Here is a 22,828-nt window from a genome sequence, read left to right as displayed (position 1 = left end):
AAGGAGAGCCAAGGTTCTACCCAGGGAGACGGTTTCAAAAGTCAAATTTGAAGGTATTAGTGAGGTCAGAAATAAGAGAATAAGTAAACAAAGCTCAGGAGGATTACATGTGGAATGCAATAAAATGTGAGGCATGGACTTTGACAAATGGCTTAGGAATAACGCAGTGAACCATGTGAGTGGACTCAACATTTCTTTCTTTGTGCCTAGCATAAGAAGAATTGAGCAATTTCAAGGGGTCATGCCAGACTGGATAAACATGTTTGTCCCTTGGGGAGAAGCCTGTGATTTAGTGAGGTTCCCAGTGCCTAGGGCCTAATGGCAGAAAGACGAAGTCCAGACTCACTGGCTGGGGAAGACTCACTGGGGAATTCCAGACTCACTCACTGCAGCTGGTCTGAATTGGGTGTACACAGCCTGCCTCAGCCTGGCTTATCTTGGGGATGCAGCAGAGCTGAATCTTCGGGTGAAAGACCTTCAGTACCTGAGCTTAGCAGAGCTGAGAAAGGCAGGGCTGCATGTTTCATCACTTACAGACGAGCCTTTCCAGACAGGCCTGCATTACTGACATCCTTGGACCTCTTGCAGAACCTATCAACCATGGTGTGCATTGGGCATCTAGTATGACATTTCTGGGCTTGTTAAATCTCTTTCTACGTATGTCACCTTTCTCTGCAACCTGCAGCTGGCCCCTTTACGCACTGACGGGAACTATTCCAGCACTCTTGACATAGTAAGGGCCCAGTACTGGTTGGTTGTTATGGATAGAACATAGAACTTTCACCTATGGAAAATGGATATAAAGTCGTCCAACGTTACTGGAAACAATGCTTCTAGATGCTTCTAGAAACAACGCATTTACTCTATAATGTAAAAATGGATGGGTTGAGGAGAAAAACTGATGTTTGTTGCAGTTCTATTTTATATCAGGCACTGGGCCAGGCACTTCAAAACATCATCCCATTTACTTCTCACATCAGCCGTGAGGCAGATTTTCATTTCTTTTACCTTATAGATAAGGAACAGAGACTCACAGGTTAACTAGCTCGCATGAGTTCATACACTGTGTGGATTAGTAAGCAGTGAAGCTGTGACCCGAAGACAGGACTCAGTGACTCCGTGGCTCAAGCCTTTATCACTTCACCACTCGGCTGCCAATAGAAATAACGCAGTACTTTGATCAACCAATGAGCATCAGAAGGGACCTCCTAGATATTCATACATCTTCTAAAGAGGGGGACCACAGAGGAGAGAGCAATTAGCTAACTAATGAATCATCCTCTGTTGCACAAATAAGCTAATTGAATTTACTTAGGAAGAAGCATTGGAGTGATCCTGCCTCTGTGATCCAGCTACCCAATTTTGAGCAAGTAACTTAAACTCTTGGAGCCGTGGTTTTTATGAAATGAGATCCCTCCCTTTGTCAGGCCTCCCCTCACCAATCTATTATGAGGAGGAGCTGAGATTACATGCATGCAGTCAACGTGGATACTGAAAAGAAATATTCAAATGGAAGGCATCATTATTGACTTTGCCTAAATACCAGACAATAATAAGTAAAATATTTTCCACCTCAAGTGTATTAAAATTGTATAGTAGGGAGCCAGGCTCACCCTAGATTTTAATAAGGAAACACTTCTAATCAAGACTTCAGGTACGACTTAAGCAAATAAAATTAGGTCTTTAGAAGCATTTATTCTAATATGTAATTTTAAATGATTTTCTGTGCAGAATAGAGATCGACCATAAGATTAATGGGTGAGCTAATAATAAATTGGAAAACCTTAATTTATTAGCAGTAGTCTTTGTTTTTATTTAAGTTACTTTTGTTTTATAAATTTTATATAATTATCAAATATTTAGAAGTACTGGGAGAAACATCCTTTTTAAAAATGTACTGCTTTTTAAGTTCTCTCTGTGGAAACTAGAAAAGGAAGAAAAACTTTTTTATGTTCAAGACTTCCTCCTATTACTGTCAATAACAGTTAAGTGCATTTATGGAGACACGAGACGGCACAAAGATTCTTCTGTAATTCATCAGAAGGCCCATCTTAAGTATAATTACATTACACAGCTCTGCTTGGTCATTAGTTTTTGTTTAGCGACAATGTCCTTCATTTTAAATCCTTTGATGGTAATTATTTGTAACTATGCCCTTGAATTCTGAAAGCATGTGTACTGCAGCCCTGGTGAACAATGGGTATTTCTGGACTATGATGCAATTGGTTTCCCATAAGAGATCATACAGGGAATGGTCTGTAACAACACTGAAAATCTGCAAAAGGTTTCTGAGCTAGAAGTACAACCCAAAATGAGGTGTGTAGTGTTGTGTGTGTGTGTGCACGCACAGATGCACAATAAAAAACTAAAAGCAAGTCGTTAGGTATAAGGCATGATTTTCTTAACCCTTAATGACCACGTTGCATTTTAAAGTTTTCAATGTTGCTTAAATTAAGGTTCGCTAACACATATCATAGATTGTTTGATCTACAAGTGAGACATTTTTGAGATATTTTTAGTTCTACCTGCGTGCCTTCTTTGTGCAGAAAAATATCTCATCTTTGTGTATTTATTTATATACTGAGCACCCATATGTATTTGGAACTATTTAGGTGCAGAGAACACAGGCCCTGAGAGTCTCAGTTTCCGACAAGAGCAACCAGGTCAGTGACAGGGCAACAAACTTAAACCTGAATAACCTGATTGTCCTCTGGCCTGTGAGAAACAAAGGATCACCTTAAAATGTTCATTGCAGCTCTATTTACAATAGCCATGAGATGGAAACAACCTAAGCGTCCATCATCGGATGAATGGATAAAGAAGATGTGGCACATATATACAATGGAATATTACTCAGCCATAAAAAGAAATGAAATTGAGTTATTTGTAGTGAGGTGGATGGACCTAGAGTCTGTCATACAGAGTGAAGTAAGTCACAAAGAGAAAGACAAATACCGTATGCTAACACATATATATGGAATTTAAGAAAAAAAATGTCGTGAAGAACCTAGGGGTAAGACAGGAATACAGACACAGACCTACTGAGAATGGACTTGAGGATATGGGGAGGGGGAAGGGTAAGCTGGGACGAAGTGAGAGAGTGGTATGGACATATATACACTACCAAACATAAAATAGATAGCTAGTGGGAAGCAGCCACATAGCACAGGGAGATCAGCTCGGTGCTTTGTGACCACCTAGAGGGGTGGGATAGGGAGAGTGGGAGGGAGGGAGATGCAAGAGGGAAGAGATATGGGAACATATGTATATGTATAACTGATTCACTTTGTTATAAAGCAGAAACTAACACACCATTGTAAAGTAATTATACTACAATAAAGATGTAAAAAAAAGAAAAAAGACTCTAATGCTCAGCTTGTTACCCTTACCTGCTGATCTGGTGTGTCCTCAGAGCTGGGTGTTTCCGGGGATGCCCTACAGTATTTTCACCACTCCCCTTGGAACACATACTCTCTATCCCCAGTGCAACTGGCAACAACATAGACTGTGGTGTGAATATGAAGACCAACCACCCAGTCGGGGTCTCCCTGACAGAGGGCATCCCTTCTAGCTGTTGCATTTGGACTCCAGCAAACTCTGGCATTGGGTCCTGTCATTTACTGCCGCTCTGCACCATGTCACCCATTCCGCTGTCCTTGTCTTTTCCTCTCCACTTCCCTCTCCCAGCTTTTGTTCTCTCAGGCTCTTTGGAAAGCCACATTTATGTTCCTCACATATGGGAAGTATTTTTGGTCAAAATGAAAAACCCAAAATGTGTTCCTTAGCAAAATGATTTGTGAAACAAGGCTGGCTTCAACTTGAAAGAAAAGCTTTCAGTAGGCAACCAAACCAAACAAAAATCCCACAAAACCACTCTGGCCACACTGTAATTCTTATTCATAAAAGCTAAATACACTTATACTTTACATGTGTGCATTAAATAAAGCCCCCCTTCCCAGTGCAAGAAGGTGAGTATTGGAGTCATTAAAATTTTTATTCTCCAGCTACACATGGTTAAAGAAATCCATATAGACATTTACATTTTCCTAAAACACTGGCTTTATAGTAGGAACCAGAATTATTTTCTTAGGGATTAACCATCTGGCCAGGTGGCACCAGAGGACACTGTGGAAACAGTATTTGTAGAGTGCCTATTATCCACATAGCACTGTGCTTGGGCCTTTATAGACTTTCTTCACTGAATCCTTATGACCAACATTAGCAGGTAGGTAGCAGGATTATACCATTGACAGAGGGGGGAGACCGAGGCCTAGAGGTTGAGTATCTTGCCCAAGGTTTTTCAGCCCTTCTAACAGTGCTTCTCACTGTTAAGATGCCAGAGGATTTCTAGGGTTCCCATGTTCCTTGCCTCACCTGTGTGTGTTTTCCTTTCTCTATAAAGCAGTGGGAACCCAGGGTTGGTTTGGATAGGAGTTGCCTGAGAGAAGGACCAGCAGCCCCGCTGTTCACCCACGGTACGAGTACTCTAACTAAAGAGCAGGGTGTGGGGCTGGATTCCTCTGCAGCTGTTACAAGATGGTAACACCCAAAGCTTTCCACCCAGACAGATCTGGATTCAAATCCTGTCTCTACTGCCACCTGAGGGATTCTGGGCAAGCTGTTTATGTTTCCTGAGTCTTAAGCTTTCTTAACTGGAACATGAAGTTAATGTTACTGTAAGTTATGCTATGGTAAGAATTGCAGAGAACATACCGGAAGAACTTGGCGAAGAGTCGCTAATTATTCACTCTTCCACCTCTGTGTTCCTAGCCAGGCACAACTTCTGCATTCACTGCTGCTTTGCTTGAGTGGGCCCAGGCCTGAGTTGGTTTCTAAGTCAGAGCTGATCAGTATTAGCAGCCTAAGCCTGACTGTCTGACTGTGGTCCTGACATCTTGCCTTAGGTCCTGCTATACCTGACTTCTCCTCTGAGGTGCTGAGTCTGACTCCTCAATCCTTCTCACCCATAGCTCAAGTTCTGGCTGGGGTCTAGGTGAATGAACTGGGTTTCTTCCTGCTGCCAGAGCCTGCTGGACTGGACAGCCACACCTACCTTCACACTCTAGTCCCTGCCCAAGATCTCTATATCCTTTGGATACTGTAGAATGTTATTATAGAGTTGGCCTTTGCAACTGGGTGTGGTCATCCTACTCAAAAATTTTATTGTTAGTGTTCTGAGCATCTTCTAGGTGCCAGGTCCTGCAAAAGACAGGCATGATCCAGACAATTGAGCTAGGTGCGCTACAGGTATTATTTCACTTAATCCTCATTGTGATCTGGTAAAGTAGGTGCTATGAATATCCTCACTCAAAATCTGAAGTTTAGGAAGATTGAGGGCCTTTCTCCAAGTCACACATCAAGTCAGAGGTGGAGCAAGACCTAGAATCCCAAGCCAGGGCTCACAGCCATTACATCATAATGCTTTCCATCCAATCTGTTAACCTTCCACTGCTTCCTCCTTTTCTTGTTGTTGGATGTGCTCTATGGCAGCAGGTGCCTTCTTTTAATGTGGCACCTCTTACAGTGTACTGTGATCAATTTACTTGTCTTTGTTTCTCTTTAGATTGGGAGCTCCCTGAAGGCAGGGACCATGTTTTCTTTATCCCTGTACTCCAGTGCATAGCACAATACCTGGCACAGAATAAGTACTCCAAAAGAGGTTTGATGACTGAGCTGTAGTGGCTTTTTCTTCTCTACCTGCTGACTTATGTTGCTGAAGTTCTCTATTCAAATTCATCTGAATGATGACAGCTCTAGAATCAAAACTAGCAATTACTCTTGGGTCCAAAATGGTATGTGTGTGTGTATGTACATGTGTGTATGTTTGTGTTTGTATGTGTGTGTTATGGTATCCACGAAGGTAACTGTAGTTGTGTTTTCAAATACTTGTCTATATCAATAGCTTTTAGCCCCCATGTTTCTTTTCCATACACTTTTGTCTTTATGACAGAGATATTTTTAAAGAGTATAGCCCATTAAAAAACAGAATGCTGCCCAATTTGGGTTTTGTCTTATGTTTCCTTATGGTTAGATCGAGGCTATGCATTCCCAGCCAGGATGATGTTGTGTCCTTTTCAGGCTATCACATCTGGAGGCCCATGATGTCTGTTTACCCAGCTGAAGTTAATTTTGATCACCCAATCAAGATGCTGTCCTATTTCTTCCCTGTATGGTTAACATTCTTTTTCTTTTTGTAACTGATAAACAATCTGTGAGGAGACATTTTAAGACCATGCATATATCCTGTTACTCATCAAAATTTTCTCCTGGAGAACAGTATGGAGGTTCCTTAAAAAACTAAAAATAGAACTATCATATGGCCCAGCAATCCCACTACTGGGCATATACCCTGAGAAAACCATAATTCAAAAAGAGTCATGTACCACAATGTTCACTGCAGCTCTATTTACAATAGCCAGGACATGGAAGCAACCTAAGTGTCCATCAACAGATGAATGGACAAAGAAGACGTGGCACATATATACAATCGAATAATACTCAGCCATAAAAAGAAACGAAATTGAGTTATTTGTAGTGAGGTGGATGGACCTAGAGTCTGTCATACAGAGTGAAGTAAGTCAGAAAGAGAAAAACAAATACCGTATGTTAACACATACATATGGAATCTAAAAAAAAAAAAAATGGTTCTGAAGAACCTAGGGGCAGGACAGGAATAAAGACGCAGATGTAGAGAATGGACTTGAGGACACGGGGAGGGGGAAGGGTAAGCTGATACGAAGTGAGAGAGTGGCATGGACATATATACACTACCAAATGTAAAATAGATAGCTAGTGGGAAGCAACCACATGGCACAGGGAGATCAGCTCGGTGCTTTGTGACCACCTAGAGGGGTAGGATAGGGAGGGTGGGAGGGAGACACAAGAGGAGATATGGGGATATATGTATATGTATAGCAGATTCACTTTGTTATACAGCAGAAACTAACACACCATTGTACAGCAATTATACCCCAATAAAGATGTTAAAAAAGAAAAAAATTTCCTCCTGGATCCATTGATGATCCCTGCCTGCACCTATCTTAAAATGATGTTTGCAAGATGACTATTCTGCAGTTAAATGCAGTATCTGAGTCTAAACTGGATCCTACTCAGGAGAGAAAAATGCCATAAAAGACATTATTGAATTATTGACAAAACTGGAATATGAATAGATTAAATAAAAGTGCTATATAAATATTAAGTCTACTGAAATTTACTCTCAAGTGATTCATAAAAATTTGTGTGTATATATGTATTCATAATGTATACAAATATACATATATACACACACACACATATAGAGAGAACATATACATGAGAAAGCAGATGGGATAACTATTCAAAGGTAAAAGTTAGGTACATGGGTGTTCCCTGTATTATTCCTATTCTTGCAGTTTTTCTGTAAGTTTGAAATTATTTCCAAATAAAAAGTTAATAAGTTTTTAGCCACCTATAGAATAAACATTAGATGTCCTACCTGAAGTAAGTCTTTAGTGGCTGACATTGAATCAATTACCAAGGACAGTTTCTCCTGGATTGAATGATCCCCAAGTTCTAGTCCCATAGGAGATCCTATGACTCTTGGTGAAGTTTCTGTCTCCATGATGGTGCCTGTGGAAACTACCAAGTAAATAAAGGTGGTATTGTGAAATGGAAGACTCTAGTTCTGGTTGCACACGTCTCAGTTTTCTTTATTAAAAAGAAAATACAGAAATGATGAAATGATACCTAAGGGTCTTAAATATAAGGTGAAATGACAGAGGCCCCTGATGCAATGACATGAAACCTGGCATCCGCCCGTGCAAGCTCAGTTCAGTCCCCTTTCATGATGGATGCATACTCCTTCTGGTGTTCAACCAGCTTTAGGAATACTTGATATTTCTTGTCATAATATCTGCAGGAGAAAAATAAATATGTTGGATGATCTCAAGCAAGACTGTTATGCTGCTTCTCCTGACATTTAGAAGAACAGAAATGTTATCTGTTACAGTTTTGCAGACACTTCCCATTTTTTGGATGCTGACAGCATCCTGAGCCACATGTTTCACACTCACTATCTTTAACCTCCATGGGTGAACCTACATCTCCATTTTAGAGGTAAAGGTTTTAGAGGTGAGATTTGCTCAAAGAGGCAAATCTAAACTAGTATTGCTAAAACTCGGCAGAGCTGGAATTCAAGCTCAGGGCTATCTGACTTCAAAGCCTCCACTATAACACAGTGGAAGTGCCAGGCTTGACACAGGGCCTTTCACATTCCCAGCTTCAATAAGTATTTCATATATGATTACCTGACCACCCCCCCCACCAGTTTAGTGACTGGTTTAATGTCACAGCCTGACCAGGGACGAAACTGAACATTTTAATCACCCTTTGCACGTTCCACACTTTCATTTCCTTTGCAGACTCCTTTATCTGGGAGTAAAACCCCATGAGAATGTGACTCCTTTCCTGGAGCTGTGCCCTGCCTTCCGGGCATCCCACAGAGGACCCTTTTCTCCTGTACTATCCAGCTCAGTCTTCAGATAAGACCTGTTAGAACTGGTGTTGGCCATGAGTTAGAAGGCAGAGCAGCTGAAGCTACCTTGGCATCACAATCTTGAAAAGGACAATAGTAGCTAAGACAAATTATACTTGCAGATGGCAGCTTGGCCCTTATTCCTCTTGGCTGGGAGGAGCTGACGTGAGGTAAGGGGTTGATGAACCCTGTCTAGCATGTCTTGGGAGGTTCTGGGGTGCTCTGAAAAGAAGTCCTCGTGAAGGAGCATTGGTGCAAGCTTGGGAATTGGGGGAGAGAGAGTGTGAGAGTAACCCTGAATGCACACAGAGACTTCTACCTGTAACATGCAGAGCTAAACAGATTAATAGGAACACCACTGCCCAGCATTTCTACCTTAAGAATTCTGGTAACTTAAGAGCCGTGATGGGGCCAAACACGGGGTTAAGAGGTGGACTTTGAGGCCTGGGTTTGAATCTCAGCTAGGCCCCATTACTAGCTGTGTGACCATGGATATTTTACTTAATCTCTTTGTTCCTAAATGTCCCTATTTGTAAATGGGAAAAATTACAAGACCTACCTCAATAGAGGTAATGTAAACTGTTATGTGAACTAAATGAGGTAGTATTTGAGAAGCACTTAGAACAGTGCCTAACTCATAGCAAGTGATATCAATGTTAGTTATGGTTACTACTTAAAAAATTAACATTCCAGTATTACCATCAATCTCACTATATGTAGATTATACTAAAACCCACTCTATGAGCCTCCAAATTTATTAATCATAGAATGATTTTGCGGACAGCAATTTTCTTCTTCAAATGCTACTCTGACAATCTAACGTCAAGCAATTTTTTCACTGTATGAGATGGATTTTCTGACTTTGGGAAACTTCTAGAAGGAAGCTTGGGTCAGTACTCTTTCTCATGCACTTGAAGATTTCTAATTTTAATACTGATAGTTTTGCAGCAACTTTGTTCATTGGCCTTATTCTTTGTACAGTGGGAAAAGCATTGGCTTTCCAGGCAGAGAAGCCTAGGTGATTTGGGGCAACTTCTTTAAATGGTCTGAGCCTCAGTTTCCCTGCTGTAAGAGGGGTGATAACAGTACCTACGCCACAGAGTGACTGAATTTTAAACATGAATATGAAATATTATGCGGGCTGTCAAGTGCTTACACAATGTGAGTTAATGTTGTTCTTACATCCTTCTATTATCCTGAAATGTCAAAAGATGGAGAGACTATATTTTTCCTTTTTTATACATGGGAAGCTGAGGTCCAATGTGCTTCTTTCCCTGTGCTTTTTATTTTCCAATTTTTTAAATTGTGGTAAAATATACATAACATGAAATTTACCATTTTAGCCATTTTTAAGTGTACAGTTCAGTAACATTAAGTACATTCATATTATTGTGCAGCTGTCACCACCATCCATCCATAGAACTCTTTTCATCTTGCAAAACTAAAATCCACCCATTAAATAATAACTCTCCATTCTCCCCTTCTCCCTAGCCCCTGGCAATCAACATTCTATTTTCTGTCTCCATGAATTTGATTATGCCAGGTACCTCATATAAGTGGAATCATACAATATTTGTCATTTTGTGACTGGCTCTTTTCACTAACATAATATCCTCAAGGTTCATCCGTGTTGCAGCATATTTCAGAATTTCCTTCCTTTTTAAGGTTGAATAATATTCAATTGTATGCATATACCACTTTTTCTTTATCCATTCATCTGTCAATGGACACTTGGGTTGCTTCCATGTTTTAGCTACTGTGAATAATGCTGCTATGAACGTGGGTGCATAAATATCTCTTTGAGACCATGATTTCAGTTCTTCTGGGCACATACTCAGAAGTGGAATTTCTGGGTTATATGGTAATTCTATCTTACACTTTTGAGGTACCACCATATTATTTTCCACAGTGGCTGCACCATTTTACAGCCCACCAACAGTGTGCAAGGGATCCAATTTTTCCACATCCTTGTCAACACTTGTTATTTTCTGTTTTTTTGACAGTAGCCATACTAATGGATATAAATTGGTATCTCATTGTAGTCTTGATTTGTATTGCCCTAATGATTAGTGGTGTTGAGCATCTTTTCATGTGCTTATTGACCATATATCATTTTTGGAGAAATGTCTATTCAAGTCCTTTGCCCATTTTTGATTTAGGTTGTTGGCTTTTTGGTTATTGAGTTTTAGGAGTTCTCTGTATATGGGTATTAATCCTTTATCAGATATATGATATATAAATGTTTCCTTCCATTCTTAGGTCTGTGTGGCACAGACCTAAGTAAGTGTTCTATACAGACAAGAACGTGATTTGACTCAAGGAGATGTTGAGCGTAGCTCAGAAGGAAACTGGCTCTTTCCACTTGCAAATCTTCAGGCTGCCTGCAGATGGTGCTAGAGCATCGTGTGCGCCTCTCTCACAGCGGCTGACAGCAAGCCGCCAAGGATTCTTTTCAAAAGAACACGTGGAATCTACTCAAAGAACTTAAAAACAGACTTCCCTCAAGAGTCTTCAGAGGGTCAGTGAAGAGATGGAGAAGAATAATCTGTTTCTAATTTCATCAAAAGAGGGGTGCTGCTGCTAGCCCAGGGCTCCCACTGCCATGGGGAACTCAGTTCTCTCCATGCTCCTGCATGGAGCCCCCTCTGCTCCACTCACCCCGGTATTTAGAGAGGGGTTTATATTCAGAGGATTAACCGCCCACCTCCATTTGGAGACTTTCTTTAAGAAAATAAAAAGATACTGGATGGCTTTTTCCATGGACATTTCCACTCTGTTACATGTCGATTATGCTTTGGTGAGATAAGCATCTTTGCCTGTCCATTATATAAGGTAGAATTTGCTTTTACATCTTAACCTCAAATACTTTCCTAAAGTGATAAAAGCCACTTGCACAATTGTTCCTTCATCTCTAAGCTCACTACCAGTGACTCAATATATGTCATTTTCCTCTCTCAGCTGGATTGTTTTTTTTTTTTTTTTTTTTTTTTTTTGCGGTACGCAGGCCTCTCACTGTTGTGGCCTCTCCCATTGCGGAGCACAGGCTCCGGACGCGCAGGCCCGGTGGCCATGGCTCACGGGCCCAGCCGCTCCGCGGCACGTGGGATCCTCCCGGACCGGGGCACGAACCCGTGTCCCCTGCATCGGCAGGCGGACTCTCAACCACTGCGCCACCAGGAAAGCCCTCTCAGCTGGATTGTTGAAACACTTTTCATCTGGTCTCTTCTACCCTTAGGCCCTCTAACGCATCCTCTGAGAGGATTTTTCTAATATCTGCATCTGACCAGGTCCCACCACTGCTTAAAGTTCGGTATCTCCATTTCACCAGTAGGATGAAGTCTGAGGTCCTTAGCACGGCCTCAAAACTCATTATGAGAGGACCCCCTCTGTTCCCCCCAACACCCAATTTCACTCCCTGCCATCTCCCATCTCATACTTTGCATTTCAGAATTATGAGTTGTTGATAGGTTCCTGAATACACGATGCTGTTGCCACCTTTATAACTTTGCCTGTGTTATTCCTCTACTGACAAAGTGCTTTTCAGTTTTGGCCTGACAACTTCTTTTAAGCATTTAAAGTCAGCTAGACTTAACGTCCTCTCAAAAGCTTTGCCTCACTCCTACAGGGTCAAATTCTTTTCTGTTTTGGGTTACTTTGTCACCTGGTAATGCTTCTATTATATAACATATCCCTTTGGCTTGAAATGATCTACTGCATAAATAAGATTGTCTTATTCCATTCTAAATCCTGCCTAGATGCCAAAGAGCATAATGCCTTGAAGATAGCAGGCACTCAATAAATTAGTGTTTGTGAATTGGGGTTAAAACATTAATCAAAGTTATGCTGACGTACTGTATAGTATAGGGAACTATACTCAATATTTTATAATAACCTACAAAGGAAGAGAATCTGAAGAAGAATACCTCTCCCTCTCTCTCTCCCTCTCTCTCTCTCTATAATATATATATATATATATATAATCACTGTGCTGTATACCTGAAACTAACAGGATATTGTAAATTAACTATACTTCAATTTAAAATAAAAGTCATGTTGTAGCCCTCAAAGTCACATGATGCAAAGGGTGGAGGAACAGACAGATGCTACCATGTGGAAGACAAGAGATCCCCATTTTAGAACAGAGGAGACCAGATTTACTGCTAATGTGACCTAGGGAAAAAAAACATTGGTTTGAGAGTTCAAAAGTTTGGATTTGACCTCCAGGTCTGGCCCTACCTAGCTCCGTGATCTTGGGGAATTGAAAGTGACTTTACCTCTCTGAGACTTAGTTTTATCAACTATTAAATGAAAGGCCTGGCTTGCTGACCCCTGTGGTTAATTCCAGCTCTAACGTCGCATGTGTCTGTTGCCCTCGTTCCTCAGCACCGTGCACAGAAAACATATAAACTTACCTTTTATCCTCACGTCTAGGAAACACAACTTTCCCAACTTTGCTCATTCTTGCCATCGCGTCCTGTCAAATGGAAAACAGAACACACAGAACTAAGTTGGAAAGTTAACACCAATGCGAGGCTTGTCACAGGAAAGAACATTCTTTTTTTATTTTAGTAAATTTATTTATTTATTTTTGACTGCGTTGGGTCTTCGTTGCTGAGCGTGGGCTTTCTCTAGTTGTGGCGAGCCGGGGGCTACTCTTCCTTGTGATGCACGGGCTTCTCACTGCGGTGGCTTCCTTTTGTTGTGGAGCATGGGCTCTAGGTGCACGGACTTCACTAGTTGTGGCACGCCGACTCAGTAGTTGTGGTTCCCGGGCTCTAGAGCGCAGACTCAGTAGTTGTGGCACACGGGCTTAGTTGCTCCGCTGCATGTGGGATCTTCCCGGACTAGGGCTTGAACCCGTGTCCCCTGTGTTGGCAGGTGGATTCTTAACCACTGAGCCACCAGGTAAGTCCCAGCAAGAACATTCTAATTGGAATTTACTTCCCTTAAGAGATTCAGTGAGTCCATTTTTTTTTCAACTTACTTTCTCTGGTGATAAGATTAAAATCCAGTGAACATTAAAGATTACATCTATGCCCACACAGCCTGGGCTTAATAAACTGTTGCCTATTGAGACCTCCAGGGCATAAACAACCTGGAAGGCAAAGCACTTTTATTATGGCTTGCAGGGTGTGGTGGGAAGGAATTATTTCCCCTTTGCATTACCCGGACACAAGGGCTTGAGAAGGCAACATAATCAGCCACTGAGCACGTTGTCTGCTTAACTCACAATAGCAGTAACTGAACAGAAGCCACTTTGCACCTGTACTTTAAGATAGAATATTTAAGACCTCTTCATTTCACTTTTAGTTCTTTTTCCAGTAGTCTCTTCAACTGTGCACATATAGATGTGAGACCTCTGGGCTGAGTGTAATGGACTTGACCTCAGGACTTTCTTGTCTTTACAATGCGGTTAGCGGGCAGTCAGCAAGTTGCAGTGTCTTGGTGGACACGGTCAGAGTGAACAGCAGCAAGATCAACCATAGACTGTGTTGGCTCCATTATATGAATGGAAAGGTCAAGTTTCCTTGGGCAGTCTCCCAATGCTATTAAGTTTATGGGAAAGTTAGGGGGAATGGAGTAAACCCAAACTTTGGATTCCAAAGACTTACCTGGGGAGATTGCAAGCAACAGCATGACAAAGCTCCTCAGAATAGGTCCTGTCTTAGGAACAGCTACTGAACTCTTATTGTAAAGGATGTAGTCATTCTGAGGTCACATATGTACAACTTCTTACTCTCTCTATATATTAATTACTCAATATGTACAGACATTGTGCTAGGGATACAGATTTGCATAAGATACACTCTTTGCCCTGGAGAAACTCACACATGAGCAGAGGAGGAAAGAAATGTAAAAAGCTGACTACCACACAGAATGTGAAAGGCCCTGGGTACCTTCAAAACGTATCCAAGTGTTTCCTTGCCCATCCTTACCACCTTACTTATGATTTATTTATATATATATATATATACACACACACACACACACACATATATTTAATTATATAATTATATAAATAATATATTTATTATTTATCACTAGTTCCTTTTTGACAATCCGTGTACTTATTGGTTTATGTGTTCCTTCTCTCCCTCTCCATTCCCTGTTCTAACCAGAATGTAAGCTGCACAGTCTGGGAGCTTTGTCTGTTTGCTGCTTAATCTCTACCTAGAATATTCATAAAATGTATTGAGCCCCTTCTATGTGCCAAGCACAGCATCCAATATATATGGAATACAGAGATGAAGCATGAATGGGTCCTTTCATCAAAGAGCTCACCACAGAATGGAAAAGACATTTACTGTGATCAAAATAGAGTGTGACAAATACTATGTTAGAAGCAGATAAACTTCTTTTCAATAGTTCTTCAAGGATTAAGAAACTTGATACTTTTTCATCTGCTAATCGCTTACACATATTTCCAACCTGGCAAGGATGTCCTACCGACGCTTCCCCAAGGATGCCATGGACATTCTGAACTAGTTATCCGGTTTCCTAGCCCCCAGTGGATTTAAAAGTGCTGTTTGGGAGATCAGAGATGCTGAGAGTAGCAAGCACACTGACAGCAGAAAGAAACGGTAGCCTTATTAAGGAGGAGATTTGAAAAATTATGAAAAATTATTGAAAAGGGAATCAAGGTGAAAGGATAAGAACCAACGAAGGTCAGACTGGGGCCATTCTGCAAAACAGCAAAAACATCTTAGTGTGGTCACTGCCGTTCCACTTAACAAGAATATTTTAAGAGCTCTGCTCACCCCAACCTATGTCATAACATTTTCCTTCATAAATTAAGTTCTGATTCCCTTAAAGTAAGCCTCATGTCTTGCTGAGATGGTCTCAGCCATCCCCATCGCCAACTTTGCCACTGGTTCTCTAGTTTGGGGATTGCTTCTTCCTTCATAGCGGTACTCTGCTCTGCCTATTTTAGGGAGGACCCCGCCTCCTCCTGCCTCCTCTGAAGCTTGAAACTTCCCTAGGGGAATACTCCTCGGGTTGTGCTTAGGCTTCAGACTGGAGCCGACATTCCAGGACTGGCTTCATGGGTGGGATCCAGGAAACTTGTATTAGAGAAGGAGCTCCATAAATGTCACTTTCCTTCCCACTGTAACAGATGTGTGGACACAGTGCAGAGAGCAGGGAATTCTTCTTCCCTTTATTCACGTTACCTTTGCTTATTTTTAAAATAAATTATTGAGAAATAACAGTGATAGAAATTTCAAAGGTTTAAAAAGAGGTTTTGTTTCTCAAAAAAGTACAGAGTTAAACGTTAAACTTAGCTCAGGTGTTGATGCCACAGAAGGTTTTTCCTGACTCATCCCCACTGCCTGCCTCCCACCTAGAATGAGTTACTTGCTCCCCCGGCAACTTGTGCTTCCATCTATCACAGCATTTATGATACGGCACCACAATTCTTTGTTAGCACATCAGCTGCCCCAACTAGACTCCTGCTTCTTAAGGCCGGAACTGTTATAATTGTTTCTACTGCTAAGCTCAGCATCTGGTGTATCATATGTGCTCAGCGAATTGTCTACGGGATAAATGAACGTAAGGACCGTACACGTGAAAGAATGCTAAAATGGAAGTTTTGTCTGAGATCTAAAGTTGACAGATATGAGATACCAAAGTGAGCTGGAAACAGACCACCCTGAAGAATTTGAAAAAAAGGGTAGTTGAGGACCCATAAATCAACTCAAACCTTTCATCCATGTGCAAGGTCAGGAAAAGATGGATTTTTTAGGAGACAGCTGTGTGTTCACTGAGCATCAGGCCTTCTAGGGGAGAGGTGAAAGTACGGCTTCACTGACGCCACAGGGATCTGGACGTGTATCCCTGAGGGTGTGAGACACGGTGGGTTGAGTGTGGCTCCTGTCTGGAGAAGAAGTGCTGGCTGGCAGCTTCAGTGTAGTAGTGAAGGAGTGTTGCCCTGGGATCAGCCAGCACTGCCAGAACGTGTCAGACTCCAAAAGGCATGACTGTTTCCCATGAATCTAAGGTGGCCACAGGTGAGAGGGCTTCCGGGGTTGCCTCAGATCCTGTCCAGTATGGCCACCTAATGAGACAGAGGGAGCCTGCATAAAGAAGCTTGAGGCAAACTACTGGATTTTTTTTTTAATATAAATTTATTTATTTATTTTTGGCTGCGTTGGGTCTTCGCTGCTGCTCGCGGGCTTTCTCTAGTTGCGGCGAGCGGGGGCCAATCTTTGTTGCGGTGTGCAGGCTTCTCATCGTGATGGCTTCTCTTGTTGCAGAGCACGGGCTCTAGGCACACGGGCTTCAGTAGTTGTGGCACGTGGGCTCAGTAGTTGTGGCTCGTGGGCTCTAGAGCGCAGGCTCAGTAGTTGTGGCACGCAGGCTTAGCTGCTCCGCGGCAGGTGGGATCTTCCCGGACCAGGGCTCAAACCCGTATCCTCTGCATTGACAGGCAGATTCTTAACCACTGCGCCACCAAGGAAGTCCCCTACTGGATTTTTAAGGAATTAAAAGAGCAAGCAATCTACTAGAATAAAGAAGGACAGGATACAGTGAGAGGTTTCCAGAAGTGGAAAGTCTCCAAAAAAAAAACTACAATGGAGCCTAGCTGTAAACACCTAATAAACTTAGCATGAAGTCCATTTATGACAATGCTGATCAAGATAAGAACTTTCCTACACCCTTGAGCTCTCTTCCCTTACACCTTCCAACCACCTTGGAAGAACAAGAAAAAAGCTAATATATACTGGAGAGAAAGTGAATGAGGAAAAAAGAAGAATCTGATCACAGCCAACTCCTCACATTTGCAAGTCCCAGCTGGAGGAGTGAGGAGTTGTCTTACCTTTGGATAAAAAATGAAGTGGTGGGGGCTTCCCTGGCGGCGCAGTGGTTGAGAGTCTGCCTGCCGATGCAGGGGACACAGGTTCGTGCCCTGGTCTGGGAAGATCCCACATGCCGCGGAGCGGCTGGGCCTGTGAGCCATGGCCTCTGGGCCTGCGCGTCTCGAGTCTGTGCTCCACAACGGGGGAGGCCACAACAGTGAGAGGCTGGCGTACCGCAAAAGAAAAAAAAAGAAAAAAGAAAAATGAAGTGGTGATTATTATATATTCCTTGGTATTCTAATGTTTGAAGTTCGGTTATGTCTCATGACTTAAAGGGACTATAAAACTTGTATTATCTAAGTGACTTTCTACTTATCTAACAAAGTAATGGAACTAACAGAATTTTTAATCAGGGCAGAGAGAAACTAGATCTACTGCACAGTGAGGGTAAAGGGACAGTGAGAGTAAAAAAATACAGTTGTTTTTCAATTCTATCTCAGAAACTGTGTTACACATGCATAATAAACAATGGAAGAATATATATTAAAATATTAACAGGTTCAAGAGCATGGGTGATAGCCTTTTCTATTGTTAACTTGTTTTTTCTGTCTTCTAAACTTTATATAGTGGCATACAGGGATTTGATCATTTGAAGGAAAATAGAACTGTACTGCACTCTAAAAAAAAAGTTATGGGCTTCCCTGGTGGCACAGTGGTTAAGAATCCGCCTGCCAATGCAGGGGACACGAGTTCAAGCCCTGGTCCGGGAAGACGCCACGGAGCAACTAAGCCCATGCGCCACAACTACTGAGCCTGTGCTCTAGAGCCCACGAGCCACAACTACTGAAGCCCGCATACCTAGAGCCCATGCTCCTCAACAAGAGAAGCCACCGCAATGAGAAGCCCGCACACTGCAACAAAGAGCAGCCCCCGCTCGCCGCAACTAGAGAAAGCCCATGCATAGCAATGAAGCCCTGATGCAGCCCAAAATAAAATAAATAAATTTATATTTAAAAAAATTATGCTTCTACAGGCAGTCAAAATGACTTGTGCTCACTCTCCTCTCTCCTGGGACACAGGGCTCACTAAGGGTATTTGACACAATATGGAGAATGCCCAGAGAATCAGTGCTGTCATCAGAAATAGCACTGCTGAGTTTTCCCATTTCTCCAAATAATTAACATAAAACTGAAACCTCATGAACCCACTGGCTGCAGTAAATCTGGAAATTACCATAGCACAACAATATGAATTTATTATGGAAATGCTGACATGTGCTAAATATAGTCACCCCCCACAATATATTTCTGTTCAAAGGGTTTATTTGAAGTTGGCCTCAAAATTCATACTTTTTGTCAGCAGGCAGGAGTCGGACAATCTGGATTTGTAGCACACTACCCTCTTTGGGAGTCTAGACAGCACAACGAAGACAGGGGCTTTTCTCTTTCCTTTTTGCCCACACAATGAAAGCTTTTAAAAACAAAATATTTGGTAAAATCGCCTTTTAATCACTTCTTTTCTTTCTCTCTATAAGGCCGAGCTATAAATAAACCATGAAAAGTTCACATTTGATTGTCACTTCTGAAAGCAAGTGTAAGAGTTTCTGTAGGAAAAAATAGGAGCCCTGTACCAAGGCCATGAAAGGCTGCATTCATGGGGTTTGACCCTTTGCTGCTGTGTCAAGGCCGAGATACCAGTCCGCACACGCTGCTCACCACTTCCCTGGGAGCAGCACTGGCAGACACCAGGCCTGTGTGGGCACAGGGAACTCCCAGTTCTCACGTGTTAACGGCCTGGCTTGGGAGCCACCAAAGGGCTTTAGGCTACACTGGGTGAGGTACCCAGGGAAGTCAGGTTCAAGAAAGAAAGGAGCTCTTCACCCGTGGAGAAGATGGGGATTCCACGAGTGGCAGACACAGGAATGTTGCAATTTGGGGAGCAGGCGATCTGATACCTTCTCTCCCACCCAGTGGGAGGGGAACAATGGCCTTAAGACTTTGGGAAGGCTGGCAGGCAGTCTAGACCAAGGCACCAAAGGGCACTCACTGCAAGCTTGGCCATGTCCAGAGTCATGGAGTCTTCTACAGGGAAGAATAACCAGGACCTGGCCTGGTGGGACCTATACTGTGAACTCCCTGAAGGTAGGAACCATGTTACTGAGGGTCTCATGCCTAACACGGTCCTAGCACTTAACAGCTGTTTGGTTAATGTTTGCTGAGCTGCTGAATGGAAAGGGTGATGACTTTCACGACAGAGGCGATGGAAGATCATCTATCTAACGGTGTTTCTAAAATGGCATACATGTGCTCCAAGGAGTGCTGGAGATGATCTGTTAAGATTCCAGAAGAAAATATTGGAAGTGCCATTTATATGACTTTTAGTCTAAAGAAATTAATTCAAGTTTAATATGCAGATTGTCACCAGATCCATCAGTTGGTCCACACATCAGACAGTCATGAGTGAGTAAGATGCGTGAGGTGTCCTAAGGGAAGGGTGAGAGCTCTACAACACCAGGGATGACAGCGTGGCACTCCATTCTATGTCCCCAGCTTCCAGGGCTTTGCTACATATCATCATTTACATGTTCCAGGTTGGTAGGTTTCTAGGTATTATCTAATTTTATTTAAATAAACCCTCACAAAATGGGCAAGCAGCTGAGAAAGATTCAACCAATGGATTAAAGGCAATGGTGATAATTCAGATTCAAGGAAACAAAAAAATGATGATACTTTTACTAACTTGGTGCTAGCTCTTTGTATTATAAGGTAAAAACAATGAAGATCTAGTCAGATAAGATGAGAATTGGGAAAAAAATCAAAATTATCAAGAATACTGTTTGTTGTCCATCATCAGATGAATGGATAAAGATGTTTCATACACACACACACACGCATAGACACACACACTGGAATATTACTCAGCCATAAAAAAGGAATGCAATTGTGCCATTTGCAGCAATGTAGATGGACCTAGAGAATATTATGCTTAGTGAAATAAGTCAGATAGAGAAAGACAAATACTCTATGATATCACTTATATGTGGAATCTAAAAAATAATACAAATGAATGTATATGAAAAACAGAGACAGACTCACAGATATAGAGAACAAACTAGTGAGTACCAGTGGGGAGAGGGAAGGGAGGATGGGCAAGATGGGGGTAGGTGATTAAGAGAAATAAACTACCACATATAAAATAGATTAGCAACAAGCATATATTGTACAGCACAGGGAAGCACAGTCATTATTTTGTAATAACTTTTAATGGAGTATAATCTGTAAAAATACTGAATCACTATGCTGTACACTTGAAACTAATATAATAAAGCAACTATATGTCAATTAAAAAGAAGAAAAACAAAGAATACTGTTTGAGATATAAATACAGAGACATATTCAAAATTGTTTAGAAATCATCAATAATCATTTTAAAAAAATCATTAAAAATTCACCTGGCCATAAACAGTGTACCTTTAGATACTGCATAATGTTAGTATGATGACCTCACTATAAAATAACATTTTATTTCAGCTATATTTCAGCTGTTTTATAGTGTAAATAATCTACAAGCACAGTAGAATAGGTATATGCTTTATCATAAATAAGTTTGCATGTATTTAGCATGTAAGCTCAAAATTTTTTTTAACTGATGGAGTACATGATCCAAAAAACAAGGCATCCATTGACCCAGCAACCAACTTCCATGGCCGTTGCTAGGTTACTGGTTTAGCCAACATTTTGCAGGTGCTTACTCTGTGCTGTGCACTGTACGAACAGCTTTATGTACATGACCCTTTAAATTCTCAAAACGACTTCATGACACAGATATCATCATCTATCCCCACTTTATCAACCAAGAAGTGAACAGAGTATGAGGAATTTGCCCAAGGTCAGAAAGCGAATATGCAGTAAAGCCAGAATTCCGACTCCAGGCCTTTGCTTAACCCTACACTCAGACCCAACACTCCTGTCCTCTCTGCAATGCAAAAAGCCTGATGCTTGCGTTCCCTGGGCTTGCGTTCAAATCACACTTCTGCTGCTTATTAGCTGTGCCATCTCCTTGGGTGAGAATGAGTGTGTGTGTGTATGTGAGACACACCAATACAGTACACTGTACCTTTTTTCAGAGATGCTGACAAATAGTTCTGAAATACATCAATCTGCCTTCTTGAGGAGCTCTGACTCATTTTACTGGAACAACAAGTTCACATGTTAATGTGTGGGCTGAGGCACATGATCCCTCCGTAGAAAAACAAAGTATAGCAATGTGATTTTCCTCCAACAAGCATTAAGAAATGGCTAGTTGTTCTGCTATTTGTTTTGTTTTGTTCTGTTTTTCTTTTGACACAGTCATCGTTTGACCTGCACCTGGTATTCTGTGTAACCTCCATGACAACAATATCAATTGAGAAGCAGGAAGTGGTTAGAGAAAGGAAAGAGTGGGGTAGGTCTTCATCACTAATCATGACATGAAGACTCACACCTCATTTATAATTTTAAATACATGGTATCAATCTATGTACCTACCTACGCATCCACATCCACACACATACATATATCTTATTTATTAGGGTGTTGATTACATGGGTGTACACATTTATCAAACTTCATCAAACTGTACACTTAAGATCTGTGAATTTCACTTTATGTACACTATATCTCAATTTAAAAGAATGTAAAAGAAAAAACACTGTGTATGTTATAAGTATGTGTTGGTATATTTATATTTTATTTTCTATTATAGAATGCCTACAAAATGGAAATAAAAATTTTCAAATGACTATTTCTCCAGTATTCACTCTAAAATACACCTTGGATTAGTCTCTTGATCATAAAGGAGGGGTAGGGGTGTGGCGCTCTCCAATTTTGCAGGAAATGGAGATGCTAGTGGAAAGGTGTTAGGTTGTAGAGATAAATAGGCTTGGGATCATATCTGGGCTCTGCTACTTACCAGATGTGTGAACTAAGCTTCAGTGTTCCATCTATAAAGTGGAAATAATAGTATCTACTCACAGCTTTGCTGAAAATTCAAGTATCCCAATCTCTGGCCAACATCCTAACTGGCACCCTAACAACAGTGAGGACCAGTGAGAGTGATTTTTCAGAAAGACACTCCGACTATCACGAACTGCCAGAGTCTGAAGTCAGGCTTTACCGCTTGCTGCATTATCATGGACAAATGACTTAACTTCTTTATGCCTGTTTCCTCATCTAAAAATGGGGATAAGAACAGTATGCCTCTAGTAGGACTGTTTTGAGGACCACGTGAGTTATTTCAGGCAAAGCACTTAGAATAGTGCAGCACATAGTAAATGCTCCATAAACTTTACATATTTATTATTCCATTAGCATGCAAGCTCCATGTGGCCAGGGGTTTTTACTTGATTCATTCATTGCACTAAGAACTGTGCCTGGCCAGAAAAGGTGATCTATAAGTATTTGTTGGATGGGACTTCCCTGGTGGCCCAGTGGTTAAGACTTTGCACTCCCGATGCAGGGAGCACAGGTTCGATCCCTGG

The 22,828-nt window shown here is 41.5% G+C and overlaps 1 protein-coding gene across 1 annotated transcript in view; it reads right to left on the bottom strand.

Moving 5' to 3' along the window:
* Positions 1 to 7,693: 7,693 nt before the first annotated feature.
* FGGY (FGGY carbohydrate kinase domain containing) overlaps positions 7,694 to 22,828 on the bottom strand; it is a 424,082-nt gene continuing 408,947 nt past the window's right edge. Inside the window, exons 16-17 of the mRNA XM_079698487.1 lie at positions 12,928 to 12,989; positions 7,694 to 7,894 (exon numbers count right to left, since the gene is read on the bottom strand). Coding sequence (XP_079554613.1) covers positions 7,813 to 7,894; positions 12,928 to 12,989 — 144 coding nt within the window. The 3' untranslated portion in view covers positions 7,694 to 7,812. The remainder of the gene's footprint in view (positions 7,895 to 12,927; positions 12,990 to 22,828) is intronic.

Source organism: Hyperoodon ampullatus, assembly GCF_949752795.1.
Source record: "Hyperoodon ampullatus genome assembly, chromosome: 2".
In the NCBI taxonomy this organism is placed as follows: domain Eukaryota; kingdom Metazoa; phylum Chordata; class Mammalia; order Artiodactyla; family Ziphiidae; genus Hyperoodon; species Hyperoodon ampullatus.
Note: the sequence above shows the minus strand (reverse complement) of the source record. Positions and strands in the feature narration are given on the sequence as shown.